Source organism: Condylura cristata, unplaced genomic scaffold (assembly GCF_000260355.1).
Source record: "Condylura cristata isolate star-nosed mole 26May11 unplaced genomic scaffold, ConCri1.0 scaffold00002, whole genome shotgun sequence".
Lineage (NCBI taxonomy): Eukaryota > Metazoa > Chordata > Mammalia > Eulipotyphla > Talpidae > Condylura > Condylura cristata.
In genome coordinates, this window is record NW_004567103.1 from 80,639,886 (window position 1) to 80,657,673 (window position 17,788).

Here is a 17,788-nt window from a genome sequence, read left to right on the forward strand (position 1 = left end):
TTCTTTTCCTGAAAGAAATGTCCATGTATCTTGGAACTGATGGTGTTCCTTTTGTTGGTTTGTCATAGTTTTAGAGGCCTATAGCAACCCACACTTTCCAAAAAATAGACTGGCAATTCTTAGTAAAATAAAATTTAGGGAATAAAAATTCTACATATATTCTTAAATTTATTCCATAAAATTGGGCCAATTGTAATTCTTAATTACATGCATTAGAGATCATTTTAATCCTCTGTTATCAGATGTGTCTGTTTGTTCCAGTGTCAGGTACCTGCCAGAATTTTACCTTTCACCTTCTTTTAGAAAATGTTTCAGAAGCACTTTAACGTTATGTTCTATTCTTCTATCTAGGCAGATCATGTAGTTGAGCTCATAATCTTTAGGTATCTGTCCTTTTAAGCAAATGCACACAGCATGTCCTTCCAGATATTTGGAAAGTTCTACCCAGAAACCTTTGCCACACCCATCAGGTCTGGACAGCATGTCAGCTGATTCAGGTGCATAGCCCTCCCTCATGATTCTGGCCTCTGGGGCCTTTGTCAGAGAGAGAGATCATGTGTCCACTTTACTCACAATCATGAGGAATCAACTGCTGACCAGGCAGATAGAAGACATTGTGCTAGGACATCAACAAATAATTTCTCACTTTGCCTTCACAACAAAATGGGAGATGGAAATTTTCCACCACTTACTGTATCTGGAGAGACAGACTGAGAGTTTAGGAAACTTAGCTATGCTAAGATATTAGGACAGCTGAAATGTAAAGCCAATGTTAATTCATTTACCAGCAAAGTGTTTTCTTTGGTAATAGTATTATTGCTTAATCTATTTAGACTGTATGTGAACTTCTGTAGCCTTCACTAAGTCATTCCTGGCCTGATGTGCCCTTGTTGGGCTTTTTAATTTTAGAGAGGTGAAAGACCAAGCACAACAGGAAGAGAAGGTGGGAGAAAAGGTGCTTGAGGAGATGAAGAATCTGCGGAGCAAAGCTCTCAACTCGTACCTGATTCTAGAATAGAAATCACCAGGAGGTCAGTTCCTCTCATTTGCTTTCTGCCGGTCACTAGCCAGTCACTAGTCCTTTGTGATGGTCTAGTCATTTTTGGAGTTAAAGTTTCTGGAGAAAAAAATAATTGAAATGTAGGTGATATATGTATTTTTAAATTATCATTATTCTCGTTAAAAATAAAATATCATTAATGTGATGGAAGTGTTTGAAGTTTCTTGGTCTAAGATTTAGTGCCTGCACCAAGGCCTCAGGGGTTGTGGGGGTACAAAGGTGCCAAGAGCCCGGTTCTGAGCCTTCTGGTGATGAGGTGCCCCCAGAAAAACATGTCAGACAGGTTTAAAGAGGACTGCTCTCCCACCTCTTAGTGGTAATCACCCTCCACCCCTAACCACCTGCATCCCCTTAGCATCACTGATTTTGGCTGTGGCAGCTTTTCCAGAAAATCTTGTGTTTGTTAACATGACTCTGTTCATTTGCACGAGCTGGCAAAACATTGATTTTACAGAAAAACAATCCATAATTACCCAAATATATTTGGCTATATTACTACCCCTCTCTTTTCTATGCATATATTTAAATAACTGTTATCAGGCTGCATATAATTTTGAAAGGACTCTTCAGTTAACTCATTGATTCTAACATTTTTCTGGGGTTGGTTTTACCCTCATGAAATCAAAAGGCTTTAGGGACAGGACCCCTAGCTGCAGTGTGTTTGAGGCAGTTCTTCACATACTTCAGACAACTGAAGTTTGCTAATGACCATCTCCCTGCTGTCACCCAGTAGAGGAGGTAAATCAGTGAGCTTGGGTCTATGTGAGATGGAAGACGGTTTTTCTGACCAACTAGAAATAGGACAATCAGTTTTCCCTGGGGTCTGCCATGCTCCAGGCACTCAGTGGGCCAGCCCATAATGGGGCTGCTCCTTCAGCCCTCACACCCTCCCAGCACAGAAGGTGATGGTGCCAGAAGCCAGGTGACTCCCAAGCTGGTAAAGACCCAGAAGGCCTGAGTGACTTGGAAGCCTGGGCAGGATGAGGGAGGGGTTCTTTATAGACACCAGGAACTCAGAGCCTTTCAACCACTGGGCAGGAGGGGCAGTCAGAGGTGAAGCCACAGCTGCCACTGACAGAACACCAGTCTTGCTTCCAGAGTCGCCTACAGCAAACTCCTCTCCCCCAGCCCACATTCCTCCTGTGGATACTGTCTCCTCTCCTCTCTCCTCCACACGCCTGTCTTCCTACTCTTCTTCCACCTCTTTTTATAGCCACCAAATTATTCTACTTCAACAACTTAAGGGATAAAATGAGCTTGCATTACTTTTACTACTCAGGGCTCACAATTACATCTCTCATCCCACAAAGCAAAAATGGTGACATTTGCTTTCCAAGGGTGCCTTTTACTTCCTTTCTCTCCATAAGTCCAGGTACCCCAGGAAGTCTTACTAAGCCCAAGGCTGGTCCTGAAGACCACTAAGGAGCTGTGTGGGCCTATGGTTGCCCTGACAAGGGGCTGTCTCTGCAGGCTAGCATCTGGTGGCTGCCCATCTGCTGTGGAGATGGAGGCTCATGAGCCATGGCTGACCCAACAGAGAGGGAGGACTGGTTACTTCATGCCCACACAGGCCTGGGAGAGGCCCCTGTGCACACAGGCACACATATGCACATCAAGGTGTACACACACACACAGAGAATTCAGAAAAGTCGCTGAGTGGAGCAAGGAGCCAGGTCCAGATCCTGGGCCAGAACAGGATACTACCTGAAATGTACCTATGGCAAGGGAAAACACCCTCAACAAAAAACACATTTTATGCACGGTAATGAGAAGTGCCATAAAGGAAGGCTAATGTATGGCGGGTGACAAGGTGAAAGGGAGCAGTCACCAAATTCCTCTCGGAGGGGGTGTCATTGCAGGAGACCCAGTGCAAGAAGGACCACACCAGATACTCCCTGCACACAGATTTCCAGGCTGAGGCTCGGTCCTGCAGGGGCCCTGAGAGGCTGAGTGCTTGGCAGCTGGAGGATCAGCAGGCAGGTGGGGCAGCTGTGGCAGAATGTGCTGGGGGGATGATGGGGTGAATACAGGCATCTGGGAGCCACGCCATGTGGCTCGGTCCTCGGATTTATTCTAAGTGAGATGATCAGCCCTTGGTTCTTTTGGAGGAGGGAAGTAATGTGAGCAGTTTTCTGTTTTAAACAGACTTTCTGGGCAAATGTGGAGAACTGACCAGCGGGAGCAGGGAAGCAAAAAAAAGGCAGCCAGCAAGGACCATGAGAGGAATCCGGCGCCAGAATGTTCCAGTCTAAATTCCTGTTGTCTGGCACCAGGGCCTTTTTAAGAACAAGCTGGTCAGACTCATCTCAGGGTTGAACATCTTGTTACACCAACATAGGAAAACAAACATGGGAGCTCCAGGCTGGAGTCACGGGGGCAGGGTAGAGGGAAGAGGCCCAGGATACTTGTCCCTGACCGCTACCCTAAGCCAGGTTTTCAGGGAGCAAGGCTAACTGCTGGCCCTGACATGGGGTAAATGGTAGTCAGGGCCTTATGCTGGGAAATAATTCCACGGTTCTTATAGATAGAAAGACTGGCAAAGTTTTAAAAAAAGACAATGCCCAAGCCCCAGCTCAGTCAGATTTTTCTGGGTTAAAACCCAGGCAGTGATCCGTTTTAAAGTTCCCCAGGCCCCTTAGGATAAGCTCCTGGGATCCCCTACTCTAGTTTTCTATTGCCACCTCTTTCTTTCCATGTAGAAACATGGAAAGAGCCCAAATTCTAGTCCTTTTCTATAACTCTGTACCATCTATAACATCTCTTCTATAACATCTCCCCACTTCAGATTCCCTGTGTGTAAACACAGAGTTCAGCATTCATGTCACATGGGGCTGTGAGAATTAGATTAAGAAATGTAAAAAATATAGCTACTGTTAATAACTCCAAAATAGGAATTTCCCCTTAACTATTCATAAGGCAAGACAGTAGGCATCAGTAGCTTTTATTTTGAAATAATTTTGACCTAAGGAAAACTTACAAAATTCTTCAGAGAGCCACCCCTCATGGTGAGGTCTATGTGGTGCAATTATCAAAACAGAAAATCAAAATTGGTACAATGCTATTGACAAATGGCTTTCACTGTCCCAGAACCCCACTCTTCATGCTGCCACCAAGGCTCCTGAGTCCCTTCTAATCTGTCGATGGTTTCAGTCTCGCCTCATTCATGCCCATGACACTTTCTTTGTTTTGCTTTGGCATAGAATTGGGATTTAGGCCAGAGATGGGGGTGGGGTAAGAGGATTCACCAGAGACCAACCGAGTGGGGAGCAGAACAGGCAGAGCTACTGAAATACACTGCAGAGGGGAGCAGCAGGCTAGACAGGAGGGGTCTAGTGCCATGTGGGTCACTCAGGCCATCATGGTGGTAGTGCTGAGACTTAACCCATAGGCCACAGGGAAGTCCCTCATGACATTTTTGATAGTCATTCTGTAGGACCTCCTTCAGTGTGTGTGTCTAATGTTTCCTCATGATTAGAATAAGATTGTGCATTTTGGTAAGAATGCCACAGGAGTGATGTGTCATTCTTGGTGGTGCTTATCAAGAGCTACATTATGTTAGCTTGCCATATGAATGGTAATGATTACCTCGGTCACTTAAAATGCTGTCTGCTGAATCCCACTCCTAGGTATCTACCCAAAAGACACAAAAACACTGATTGAAAAAGATACCTGCACCCCTAGGTTTATTGCTGCTTTATTTACAATTGGAAAAACATGGAAGCAGCCCAAATGCCCAAAAGTAGATGACTAGATAAAAAAGATGTGGTACATATACACAATGGAATATTACTCAGCAACCAAAAAAGAGAAACACATGTCTTTTGCAGCAACTTGGATGGAGCTGGAAAAGATCATGCTTAATGAGATAAGCCAGAAAGAGAAAGAAAAATACTGGATGGTTTCACTCATAGCAGGAGTATAATGGACCAGGCGAGAAAATAACAAAAATAATGAACAACCATACACCAGAGACATTTTGTGGGGGTGGAGTAGGGAATGGGATCAAAAACGGGGGGGTGGGGAGGGAAGTGCACGGGATTTTGGTGATGGCACACGGGTGACATGGTGATGGGAAACCCGCGGGGATTACAATTGAGATGGGAAAAAAATGTACAAAATAATATAAAAATAAATTGTTATAAAAAAAATGCTATCTGCTGAGTTTCTCCCCTGAAAAATTGATACTTTTCCTTGGGAATAAAGAAGTATTTTAGAAATGATCATTTGAGATTATACAAATGGCCTATTTCTCTACATCACCTCAACTTTGTTCCTACTAATTTTAACAGCCTTCAGTGAATTCCACCTACCAAGTTATGACCATGGTGTTTACTTATGATTTCCATGAACTGCCCTTCTTGCTTCCTCATTCATTTATAATTATGTAAGGATGGAGTCATAGATGTTTATTTTATTACATGGATTATAAAACAATACTATCACTATTGATTTTGTCACCTAAGTTGTCCCAACTTTGACCATCGGGAGCTCCTTCAGGTTAATTGTATTCTTTCAAAATACCGCCATCCCTTATAAAGTATGTCCTTACTTTATGGCATTATGCAACAATCCAGGTTTAGCTGACATTTTTCCTGCCTCACCTGTGGAATCAATTCTTTCTCTAAGGAACCCTGGCTTCTTTTTAGTGGAGAATGGTGCTTAGAAACCAAGATCTAGGTGCTCATTGCTCCCAAGGGTTCACTACGTGTAGTCTCTCCCAGTGGACAGACTAGGAAATATCTCTATTCATACTAACACACACACCTATAGCTCTGTGTCTATCTACCTATCAAAATGACAAATTGATGCTGGTACTTCTGATTCCAGTCCAGCCCCCTGACGACCATTTTTGCCATCCCCTATCACTCAGGTGTGACTCATTTTTCTACAGTGATTAACCCCACTCTCCTTATTGTCTACTGCAAGTTTGCTTATTTGTACAAACTTCATATATCCATAAGGTAATATCAGAATTGTTAATCTATATCCTATGAGAAACATATGTACTAACTAGATTATAGATTTGTGTTCTTTTTGTCTTTAGTTTCTCAGGAGTCAGTTAAAAACAAAGTCACTGAGGTTAGTTCTTTTATATTTCCCTCCGCTCCTGTCCATATTACTATCTTTATTCCATCATGGAATCCTTGTTGTTTTCAATTGTTTGTCTATATTCCGGTATATGAAAACTATGTAGAATATCCCTGCAGTGCTAGGAGTTGGAACCATGCAAAGAGACATGCTCAGGAAGTCACTCCCACCTCATCCCTACCTCCGTCCATTCCCTCATTTTACCACCCTGCTCAACCCCATCCCCTGTAGGTAACCAGTCTCTTTAGTTTCTGGTTTTTTTCTCACAATAGCTTTAAAGCTCCAAGGGCTGTGAACACCCCATGGGCTTTTTCACTCCTCCCCCTCACTGCTCTCAGCAGTTTCTAACCACAGCCTGCTGGGTCACTCCTGAAAGTTGTGAATGCTCTTCCTAGGCCTCTCAATCTCTCACATTGGTGTCCTCCTCAGCTCAGATGCCTTCAGACCCTATGCTACCCCTGAAGCTAAGTCTTTCAGCTAAGTCTTTCATCTCTGAGTACCCAGCTCCGGCCACTATTGAGGAGAGAGGGGCCCAGACGCTGCTTCTTTGGAAATTTCTTCCCCCAACATCCATATTCAACACCACTTTGTTCACTTTACTTCATTCAACATGACCACCCAGCAGTTATAGAGCCCCTGATTATCTCTCCCATCCCAACCCCTTTCTTCCTGGACCCCAGCATTGCATTATTTATTGTTTGTTTGTTTGTTTTTAAGATTTATTTATTTGTGCATACACAGAACTGAGTTACAGGCCAGAGGTGCAGGGACGGTGAGAGGATTCACTAGAGACAGAGTGGGGAGCAGAACAGGCAGATGGACGAAGTACACTGCTGAGGGGAGCAGCGGGTGGGTCAGGAGAGGTCTGCCACGCCATGTGGGTCACCTCCGGGGTGGAGGATCGAATTCATGCTGAAGTGGCTTTAGCTTCTTAGTACTGTGCTTTAACCCACTGTGCCACCAAGGAGGGCCCAGCATTGCATTATTTGTATGAACTTTCTTGCTCTGGGCTTTTTATGATCACTTTGAGTATGTTCTCACAACAGTGCATGCATTTATGTCCATCCAGTTTCTCCACCCACAAACAAGAGCCCCTTTTAAACATGTTTCTCCCCGTTTCCCAAAGGTCATTGTGTTGCGGTGGCCCCTTGGAAAGGTTGTCAGCCTGAATAGGGGTCTGGTGCCACCTGGTGGATGCCATGAGAGAGGCCTTTCTGCCTCCAAAGTGGTAGCCTCAGATTCCTACCGGAAATCCAAGCATCTTCCAAATATGGAATTTTCAAAAGGAGAGCATCTATGTATTGTCTTCTGTATCAACCCGTGAAAAACATTCCTGAAATAATTGGCCATGTTAAGTTTGGGGACTCCCTGTGGGATCAATTAGCCAGATTCCAAAAGGCTCAAAGGATAAAATCAAGGGTCGGCTACATGAATGAGGAATTTGGGTGTTAAACGGTTGTCTCTGAAGATCTTCCAGCTTCCTCTGTCTTGTATGTACTCTGATTATCACATCACTCTCTTCCTAAGCCAAAGAAATTTATAAATCAAAAAGAAAACTCAGGATAATTCACATCAGTTGTTTCACCTTATGAGTAATTATAATTGTTTTCCTTTATAAGGTATTCAGTTTACAATGTTTTTTCCCCGTGATCCTTGAAATATACTGAAACAACAGAGTGTTATTATCATGACTTGTACATGGAGAAACTGAGGCCCAGAAAGGTTTCTTGTCCTGGACTTGTTCAATTTACAGAAATGTCAGGTTGGGGCAGAGTCCAGGTTTCCTGATTCCTAATCCAATTTTTTCCCACCATATGAAAATCAGTGGAAATATTACAGATTTGTAGATATTTGCTTTTTACTAAATCTTCAAATGTGGCTAAGCAAGATTACACGATATTTACATTTCACTTTATTATTTCTTCTTTAAAATGGGTAATGTGCAAAAAACAAAAATAAACCAATGTCCTAGTTCTAAAATCATTTTGAAAAGATTTATTTATTTATTCATACAGAACTGTGGTACAGGCCAGAGGTGCAGGGGCAATGAGAGGATTCACCAGAGACAGAGTGGGGAGCAGAACAGGCAGATTGATGAAGTACACTCTGAGGGGAGCAGCAGGCGAGACAAGAGAGGTCTTCCCACACCATTTGGGTCACCATTCTGACTGGGGATCGAACTCATACTGCAGTAGCTGCAGCTAGCTTTGTAGTGCTGTGCTTTAACCTGTTGTACCACCAGGGTGGGCCCTCTAAAAACATTTTGGATCAGAAAGTATGTTTGCCCCCATAGGGCAGCAGCCATGTCCTGCTCACTTCTGTCCCTAGCAAACAGCACAATGCTTGACACAAAAGTAGCCTCTAAATAACCATTTGTGGAATCAAAGCATGCTAGACATATGACAACTGTCTAGCATCTGCTTACATATTCTCATTTATGGAGTATGCTTGCTATAAGGAAAATAGAAATTGAACCTAACACTTAGATCATCAGAGATGGAAGAGTATGGGACATCACTTTAGCCTCCCCTAGGTAAATAACAGTATAATCTCTACAAATTAAAGAAATTCATACAGTTTCCTTGCATTTCATTGAGTAGAGAAAAATGACAGTATCAGTAAGGGTACAAGAAATAGCAGCTGTTATTAGGATCTCAATATCTATTTGTCAAAGGAGTAAGACTGAGTCTTTTCCCACCACCCTGTCTTCCTCAATCCCCCTGCCCACCATCCATTCATTCATCTGCTCTTCTCCAATAACCAAGTCGAGATCAAGTCATGGAAGAGAACTTTCCTGACAGTGAGGGTGGTGAAGCATTACATGAAAGGACACTAAGAACCTCTCTTCAAGCAGGTTCATGTAAATGTTTAAAGGGTAGGGAGTTTGGGGCCTCAGAAAGCAGAGGACTGGAAGGAAAACTGGTTTCAAAGATGTGAATGTGTCTGTCTCAGGTCTCTGTCCAGACCTTGCAGTCTTTCCCTTGAGTGAGACACAAATGATTGTCCTTCTCCCACTAGATGGCATCACAGAGTGGAGTTTCTGTTACCAAAGCAAGAAGACCTACCTCTCCTGAAGAACATCTCACAGAAGGTTCTGTATCCAGGAGCACAGAGGGCAGGACCATTCTCCCTCCTCCTCACAGTGAACTGATCAGAGCAAACAGCTCCTTATGATACAGGGCAGACCCAGAGGAAAAGAGGATGACCCAGTCTGTGAGTCCTCACCTGTGCATTTAAGAATACAGCACAATATGGTGGGAATGCAAACTAGTACAACCACTATGGAAAACTGTTTGGAGGTTCCTCAAACTGCTAAACACGGAGCTTCACTATGATCCAGCAATCCCATTCCTAGGTATCTACCCAAAAGACACAAAAACACTGATTGAAAAAGATACCTGCACCCCCATGTTTTATTGCTGCTTTATTTACAATTGGAAAAACATGAAAGCAGCCCAAATGCCCAAAAGTAGATGACTGGATAAAAAAGATGTGGTACATATATACAATGGAATATTACTTAGCAATCAAAAAAGAGAAACACATGTCTTTTGCAGCAACTTGGATGGAGCTGGAAAAGATCATGCTTAATGAGATAAGCCAGAAAGAGAAAGAAAAATACTTGGTGGTTTCACTCATAGCAGGAGTATAATGGACCAGGCGAGAAAATAACAAAAATAATGAACAACCATATACCAGAGACATTTTGCAGAGGTGGAGTGGGGAATGGGATCAAAAACGGGGGGGTGGGAGGGAAGTGCACGGGATTTTGGTGATGGCACACGGGTGACATGGTGATGGGAAACCCGCGGGGATTACAATTGAGATGGGAAAAAAATGTACAAAATGATGTAAAAATAAACTGTTATAAAATAGAAAAAAAAAAGTTATGATTGGATGTTACTCTGGTCCATTATTTTTGTTATGCTAAAGTAATAAAAGAATCAAATGACAAAAAAAAAAGAATACAGCACAATACTCAAAACAGATCGACAGCGAGAAACAAGAAAAGAATGATTTTAAAGTGTTTATTTACATGCCCAGATGAGAAAAGGAAAAGAAAGAGAAAATTTACTAGTTGGCATGTGGCCAAGTACTATCTTTCCCACCTACAAATGGCATCAATTGAGCAGACATCAGTGTGCAGTGGGAACCAGCCTGAAGGAGAGAGAGAGAAACCCATATGTGCTCCATCTTTTTTTTAAATTAATTTCTTTCTTTCATCATTGTCCATTTTTGTATAGAAATTGGTTTCTCCTCTCAGGTGTAGTTCCTGTGTGGCCCTTAAAAGACAGCGCACTATGTTTATGGCGGCACTATTTACATAGCCCAGCTCTGGAGTCCACCTAAATGCCCTAAAACAAATGACTGGGTCAAGAAGATGTGGTCTATATACACAATGGAATACTAGTCAGTGATCAAAAAAAAATAAACTCATGCATTTTTCAATTTCATGTATGGATGGAGCTCAAAGGGATTATGCTAAGTGAAATAAGTCAGAAGGAGAAAGACAAATACCAGATAGTTTCATTTACATGTGGAATATAGAAAAACCAAATAAAGGGTCAGGAAAAACACAGAACTTGCAAGTTGACCATGGATCTGAGGCATCCAGCCGGGAAGGGAATTGGTGGGGTGGGGAGGGGGGGTCAAAAACAGGGGAGCTTCCCTGGAGCACAAGGGACAATGGAGCTGTATCAGGGGTGCTGTGATGGTGGGCGAGCTACATGGGCTAACCCTGAGGTGAGAAATAACAAAGTCCAAAAAAGAAAACAAATTTGAGAATTAAAAAAAAAATCAGGGCCCTCCCCAGTGGTGCAGTGGGTTAAAACACAGCACTAAGAAGCTAAAACCACTTCAGCATGAGTTTGATCCCCGCCCTGGAGGTGACCCACATGGCATGGCAAACCTCTCCTCACCTGCCTGCTGCTCCCCTCAGCAGTGTACTTTGTCAGTCGGCCTGTTCTGCTCCCCACTCTGTCTCTGGTGAATCTTCTCACCACCCCTGCACCTCTGGTCTGTGCCCCAGTTCTGTATGCATAAATAAATAAATCTTTAAAAAAGTACAAACCTGGTTTAAGAAAAAAATTAGAAACAAAACACAGCTGCCTACTTCACTAGTTCTGTTCAACATAGTGTTAGAAGTTCTAGCCAAAGCAGTTAGATAAAGAAATAAAAAGTATCCAAATTGGAAAGGCAGAAGTAAAATCATCTCTGTTTGCACGTACAATCTTATATAATAATCGTATATGTAGATAATACTAAAGATTCCACATGAACACACACCTGTTAGAACTAATAAATTAATTCAGCAAACTATCGGGATGCAAAGCCAACACACACAAACATTAAGCCCATGCTTCCTCCTTCCACAGACTAAGCAATTCATTAATAGCCTCTAATTAATGTTTAATATGGCTTGAGTAATCCATATTCACGTTTCCTCAGTTATCTCAAAGGTGTTCTATATTAGAAAACTAACTGCTGATTCAAGATCCCATCAAAAATCCGCAAGTTACATTTAACTGTTATGTCTTTCAATTCTCTTACAAGTCTCCTTTCCCTCCATGTTCTTTATGCATTGATTTGCCACATCATTTGCCCTGGAGTATATCTCTCATTCTGAACCTGGCTGCCGTTACATATTCAAGGATGTTATCGCACCATTTACACACAAGCAACTGAGCAGCCAAAGTTGGAGTCTCAGAACCAGAACAGATCTGAATAGTAAGAGCCATGCTGGACACTGTACATACAAGAAAGCTTTGCATTCCCATAATAACCCTAAGAGGCAGGTAATATGACACAGCTTCTGGTCTCCTTGCTTCCTCACATTTTCTTACATCCTTGACTTTCTGCTTAGGAGGAAATCCCACCTCCCCTGGTTCACCTGGGATTCCAGTGGGAGAGAAAGCCAACTACAGACACCAGACCCAAGGAAGAAGTGGCAAAACCAGTCGCAGGGCACCTAGAACCTGGTCCTTGTTTGTTACTTGTCTCCTTACTGTTGAAAATTTAATCAACTGGGATATACTTTCTTTCTTGGGGAGTTAGAAGGGAGGGATAAACTTAACACTAGGTAAAGCACATGTGGGTACTTAACCTAAAACCCTAGTTAGAAAACCTCCAAATCCACCAATATCCTGCTTACAAAACTAAGACCAGCCAATACCCTGCTTCCTCTCTACTCACCCAGGTTTTCAAACACCTAAAACCAGGATCCCTCCCACTCTTAGCTATTCTGCAGGGCACAGGGCAGTTGCTATTCCCCCTCTACATTGTGGTCCACAATAAAAATTCTTTGTTTGAAGCCATTATTGCCTGTAGGGTAAGTGATGGTCAGGTTATTACACAGCTGGCCTCTGCGACTATCACCTGTGGCCTTGAATGCAGGAGGTGCTTGGGAGCGTGGGCTCCGGATACGCATACGTGATGGTGGACACCTGGGGTATGGTGTGGACACGTGTAAGGGGGTACACTTGAGCCTAGAGTCTGAGGCTGTAAGAACAGCATCACTCAAACAAGGACAGCTGCAGAGGAAACAGTGGAGTATACCTACCAGAGGAGGAGTGACCACAGAGAGGCAGGACCACTAGTCATGGCCAGAGAGAGCCCTGAGAGAAAAGCATACAGATTCTGCCAGGGACAGGGAGGTCTACCAGCCTCCTGGCAACCCCTGCCAGTTCTGTACCTGGTTGCCACTACATTGGTTTTTTCAAAATTTATACAGGATTAATTGGTGGAAGCCAAAGACCCTTCAAAATCAGTAACAGACTCACTAAGTTGAATTTGTATGGAGGCAAGAGCCACCATGGGAATTGTAGGCAGCATACTATCTCCTTCTGGCATATACTAGGTACATATGAAGTGGGCGCCCTGTTCAAGCTAAATGCCTGTTTCTTCATTAGAAAAAAAGGATAATCTATATAAGAATAAGCTACTTCAAGTGTCTGCAGATTTCTTTCTGTAAATGAATTAGTAAATATTTTGATTTGTCTTGAGCTTCTCCACTTTGCCCTTCTAGAGGAAAACAGTGTCCTTGCTTCTCCACTCTGCCCTTCTAGAGGAAAACAGTTACAGATAATAGGTAAAGGAAGGACTCCTGTGTTTCAATAAAACTTTATTTACAAAGCAGGTGGCAAGCCGGCTTAGGGCACAGGCAAGCTGATCCCCGACCTACTCATAGAGCTGCTGGGAAACTGAGATGACAGGTGTGATGCTGCTCAGTTGTCTGTAGAATGTAAGAATGGGGGGTGGGGGGGAAGAAAATTCAGAGACACCTGCAGTAAAGAGCGCTTCCAAACTGGAAAGGGCAAAGAGCCAAGCATCAAGAGGGCATGAGGCTGCCTCCTCACCCACACAGGTTCGTCGTTTTCCCGAGGGCTACAAAGGCAATCTTTCAAGAGCAGAGTCCAACGCGGGCTAACCCGCGTTGACCATACCACCACCTGAGACCTAGTGGGTCAGACACCAGCTCAAGATGCCCACTAGGGCAGGCGCTAGTAACTCTGGTCCAGGCCGCCGCCGGCCCCGCCCCTTAAGCCCGGCCGCATTCCGAGTCGGGCTCCTGGTGTAGTCCCCGCCCCCTGATCCGGGCCGGCGTGCTTTGCGCAGGGTCCCGCCCCGCGCGCTTGTCCCGGCATCCCTGGCTGCGGGCGGCGGAAGAGGTGAGCGACCTGTGCGGGGCTAGGAGACGCATGGTTCTGGATGCCTGCCTCCCTTCCCGGGGTATCTCCTATCCGGGGTTGGAGTCGGCGGGCGTTGCTACTAATCCTGGGATGGAAGCTGAGCGGGGACCGCCCGCTGGAGTTCCGCAGCCAGTTCTGGCAGCCTCCGCGGCCGACCTGGAGCGCAGCCTTGGTCCTGGGGAGCATTGGGACCTTGGCTAACAACCTGGCCCTCCTAGCCTGTTACCTCTTCGGAGAAAAGGTCCAAGTGATGTGACTCCTTAGGAGTCTTTGGTTAAAATAGGCCAAGTAGTATCCCGCGTGCTTGTTAATTACACACTTTCCCAGGAAGACAATAAATGTCAACCGTAGTTAAATGTTTGTGAATTTTTACTGAAAACTTTATGAAATATTTGGCATAATATGAAATGTAATATGAAATAATAGAATGTTTGGGGTGTGTTTCCGAATACACAGTTGTAATGAGCTGAAACATGAGTAGCTTGCGTTGGTAATGATTGACAGTTGATGTGCACTTCTTTCTATATACATTTGTACTTTAGCGTTAAAAATTTTCTGAAATGGAAAGTTTGCTGTGGATACCTGACAGCCTATGTTCAAATACTGTGCCTTGTATTCTTCAGCTAGAGCTACCAAGAGCTTTGAATTCAGGGGCTGCATTCAGCTTAGAAGCACAGTCGTGAGCTTTGTGGCCTATGCCTTCTGCACAGACTCCCTTACTCCTACCCTAGAAGCCTGGTTGGGCCCTGCATGGCCCTTCTTGTCTGCAATAAATGATACTTTATTTGCTCACAATTCTAGAGGCTAAAAGTCCCAAGACAAGGTGTCTGCAGGATGGTTTCTTCTGAGACTTCTCTCAGAAGATGACCTTCTCACTGATGTCTTCTTATGGCCCCCGTGTATGTCTTAATCTGCTCTCATAAGGGTACTGGTCATTTGCAGTTGGACTCACCTCAGTGACCTCCTTTTGACTTAATTACTTCTTTAAAGACTTTTCTTAAATGCTGTCAAACTCCAAGGTACTAGGGGTTAGGACTTCAGCATGAATTTGGTGAGGAACACAGTTCAGCTGTAGCACTGCCACTTTACTTTTTTACTAATTTCGTCTGTGCCTCCATTTTCACCCCTTTAAATATGGGCAACAGCAATAATTAGGTCATGGACTTGTGAGGACTCAATTGTTAGGTAATATATGTTAAGCTCTGAAAACTATGTCTAGTGTATAGGAAGTACTCCATAAGCTGAACACGTTTCATCATCAAATTAGTGATCCTAAGACTGCACTGTGGGATGAATTGAGTAAGGTGGTTGGGTATTTGATGTTCTGTGAGTTATGGGAATAGACATATTGATCACAGCCATTATCACAGAGGGCGTCTGACAGCATGAATTTTTATATGTGTTCATTTGTGTACCCATCAGAACCACCTTACTCGTGTCCATTTAGCAGATGGAGATGACAGAGGTGCAGCAAGATTTGAACTCAGGGTCTGGAGCTCACAGACTTAACTGCTGTGCTTTATTGCTTCAGTTAAAAAAGATTGGAGTGTAGAGAAGAAGAGCTATGTGAGGTTTTCAGTCTTCAGGCCAGCCCAGGGAACTAATTGCTGACTTCTCTTTCTCTTGGTCCAGGTTTACAGCAGTGGCAGCACCCATGGCTGGTCCCCTGTGGCGGGCCACAGTCTTTGTGCAGAGACACAGGACAGGTCTCTTGGTGGCTTCCTGTGCCGGCCTGTTTGGGGCTCAAATTTCATACCACCTCTTCCCAGATCCTGTGGTGCGATGGCTGTACCAGTACTGGCCACAGGGCCAGCCTGCCCCACTCTCCCCAGAGCTGCAGAAACTTTTGCAAGAGGTGCTACAGGACATAGGCATTCCCTCGAGCCATTGCTACAAGGCCTTCACCACCTTCACCTTCCAGCCTGTGAGTGCCGGCTTCCCACGACTTTCTACTGGGGCAGTGATGGGAATCCCTGCCAGCTTCCTGGGTGGCCCAGTGATCAACACTGATCATCCTGTGATTGTACATGGGCACAGAGTGAACTGGCAGAGCCCAGCAGGCACCAGACTGAGAGATGCCCTGATTCTGTCCCATGATGCCCAAAAGTTCGCCTTATCCAGGGAAGTGGTCTACCTGGAGAGCAGTGCAGCTGTCTTGCAGGCCCTGCCAGCCCCAGCTTCCCTGGCAGGAACTTGGGCACTTACTGTGGGTGCCAAGCATGCCCTGGGGCTCTATGGAGGCCCTATGAGCTTACGGGCAGCCTTCAACTTAGTGGCAGCCGTGGCGGGCTTTGTAGCCTATGCCTTCTGCACAGACTCCCTTACTCTTACTCTGGAAGCCTGGCTAGACCGCCGCACAGCCACCCTGTCTGCAGCCCATGCCCGAGGTGGAGTGGAATTCTATGAGAAGGTTCTCTCTGGGAACCTTGCCTTGCGCAGTCTTTTAGGCAAGCAAGGGGAGAAGCTGTATACACCCAGTGGCAACATCATTCCCAGACACTGGTTCCGCATCAAACATTTGCCCTATACAACCCGCCGGGACTCTGTACTACAGATGTGGAAGGCAACACTCAAACCTAGCCACTCTTGAGGGCTCATCTCAAAGACAGTTCCAGCTGGTGCAGGACCGTCTTGCCATTGGGGGACTCTCGGTGCCTCTGTGCCCACAGCCCAGTGTCAGGGAAAGCAGACTTCAGAGTTAACCAGTCTAGATTTTACCCCACCCCACCACTTACGACCTCAGGGACTTTGGCACAGTCCCTTTATGTATCTGAGCCTTGTTCTCCCCAATTGTAAAATGAGGATGATGTAAACTATCGCACAGAATTGTAAGGTGAGATCATGAACAAGTGGGCCCAGCAGGAAAGACCTGCCATAAATAAACAGGACATCCCTCCTTTAAATTCCAGTGGACTGTGTGAGTCATGCTTCATCTCTACACCAGAGGGGTTTGCAGGGTGTAAATGCCATTAGGTGAAGACCCACCCATGAGAATCCCAATTTCCTTCTGCTCTTGTTCAGATGAGAAACAAGATGAGAAATTAGATGGGCCTTTAAGGCAAGGAAATGCTAACTTGGGGTGGGACTTAACGAGTGGTGTGCCTGGTGCAGATAGCATGCTAAGAGAGGGCTGGGGAGCAGAGAAGGGGCGGGGGTGAAAGGAGAGGTTTTCCTGGATCCTGGCAAGGCTGTGGGACACTGCCTGGCAGGAGCTGTCACCAAGAGAGAGAAAGAAACAGGCTACTGAGAAACGAAGGCCCTGCAGGGAGGAGCCCACTGGTCAGGCTCCAGGACACAGCATTGGAGAGGAGAGGAAGTGTGGGAGGTAGCGATGGAGGCAAACTTGACTTACAGGAGCAATGAGAACAGGGCGTGGAGCAGGGAGTAGGCCATGCCTAGTGCCACACTCAGGACCCAAAGGAAGGCTCTATCCATGCTCTGTTTGTTCCCCCTAAGGGCTCATGGTGGACAGACCGTACCCCACTTTTGAACCTTTGGCAGGACACTGCAGCAGAGAAATGAAGATAGCTGTGATCAGCGAGCTGGGTTTGCTTGCCATTCATCTATTTTTCTTGGAAATTACTTTCCTTTTGGAGAGTTGAAAATTTCAGGCCTGGTGCCTGAATTCTTAAGAGTACGGAATTAGACCATACATACCTAGGGGACCATACATACCTTGCACCAGGAAGTTCACTTTGCAGTGGTAGACAGTTGTAGCAGGGAGTTGTGAATGGAGAATGAGCAGGGCAGGGATGGCAGTCTGCTGGGTCCTTGGCCATGGGTTGGGGCGCAGTGCTCTGGCGCTGTTCTGTGCCAACTTGTGGATCCTTATGTCATCTCCCCAACTGAGTACCTGAGGCTCAAACACCCCAGTTCAGGTTCCTGGGTTAGCAGGCATAGACTTAAAGATGAGTTATGAGTGGGTAATCTCCACTCAGAAATAACACTTGAG

At 45.0% G+C, this 17,788-nt stretch overlaps 2 protein-coding genes across 2 annotated transcripts in view; both read left to right on the plus strand.

Annotated features, from left to right (window-relative positions):
- Positions 1–1,018, plus strand: part of CFAP221 (cilia and flagella associated protein 221) — a 79,691-nt gene extending 78,673 nt beyond the window's left edge. Inside the window, exon 23 of the mRNA XM_004674718.2 lies at positions 910–1,018. Coding sequence (XP_004674775.1) covers positions 910–1,018 — 109 coding nt within the window. The remainder of the gene's footprint in view (positions 1–909) is intronic.
- A 12,747-nt stretch (positions 1,019–13,765) lies between these two features.
- Positions 13,766–16,721, plus strand: TMEM177 (transmembrane protein 177). Its single transcript, XM_004674895.2, has 2 exons — positions 13,766–13,815; positions 15,469–16,721. The coding sequence occupies exon 2, from the start codon at positions 15,491–15,493 to the stop codon at positions 16,424–16,426; it is 936 nt and encodes a 311-aa protein (XP_004674952.1). The 5' UTR covers positions 13,766–13,815; positions 15,469–15,490; the 3' UTR covers positions 16,427–16,721.
- Positions 16,722–17,788: the final 1,067 nt, after the last annotated feature.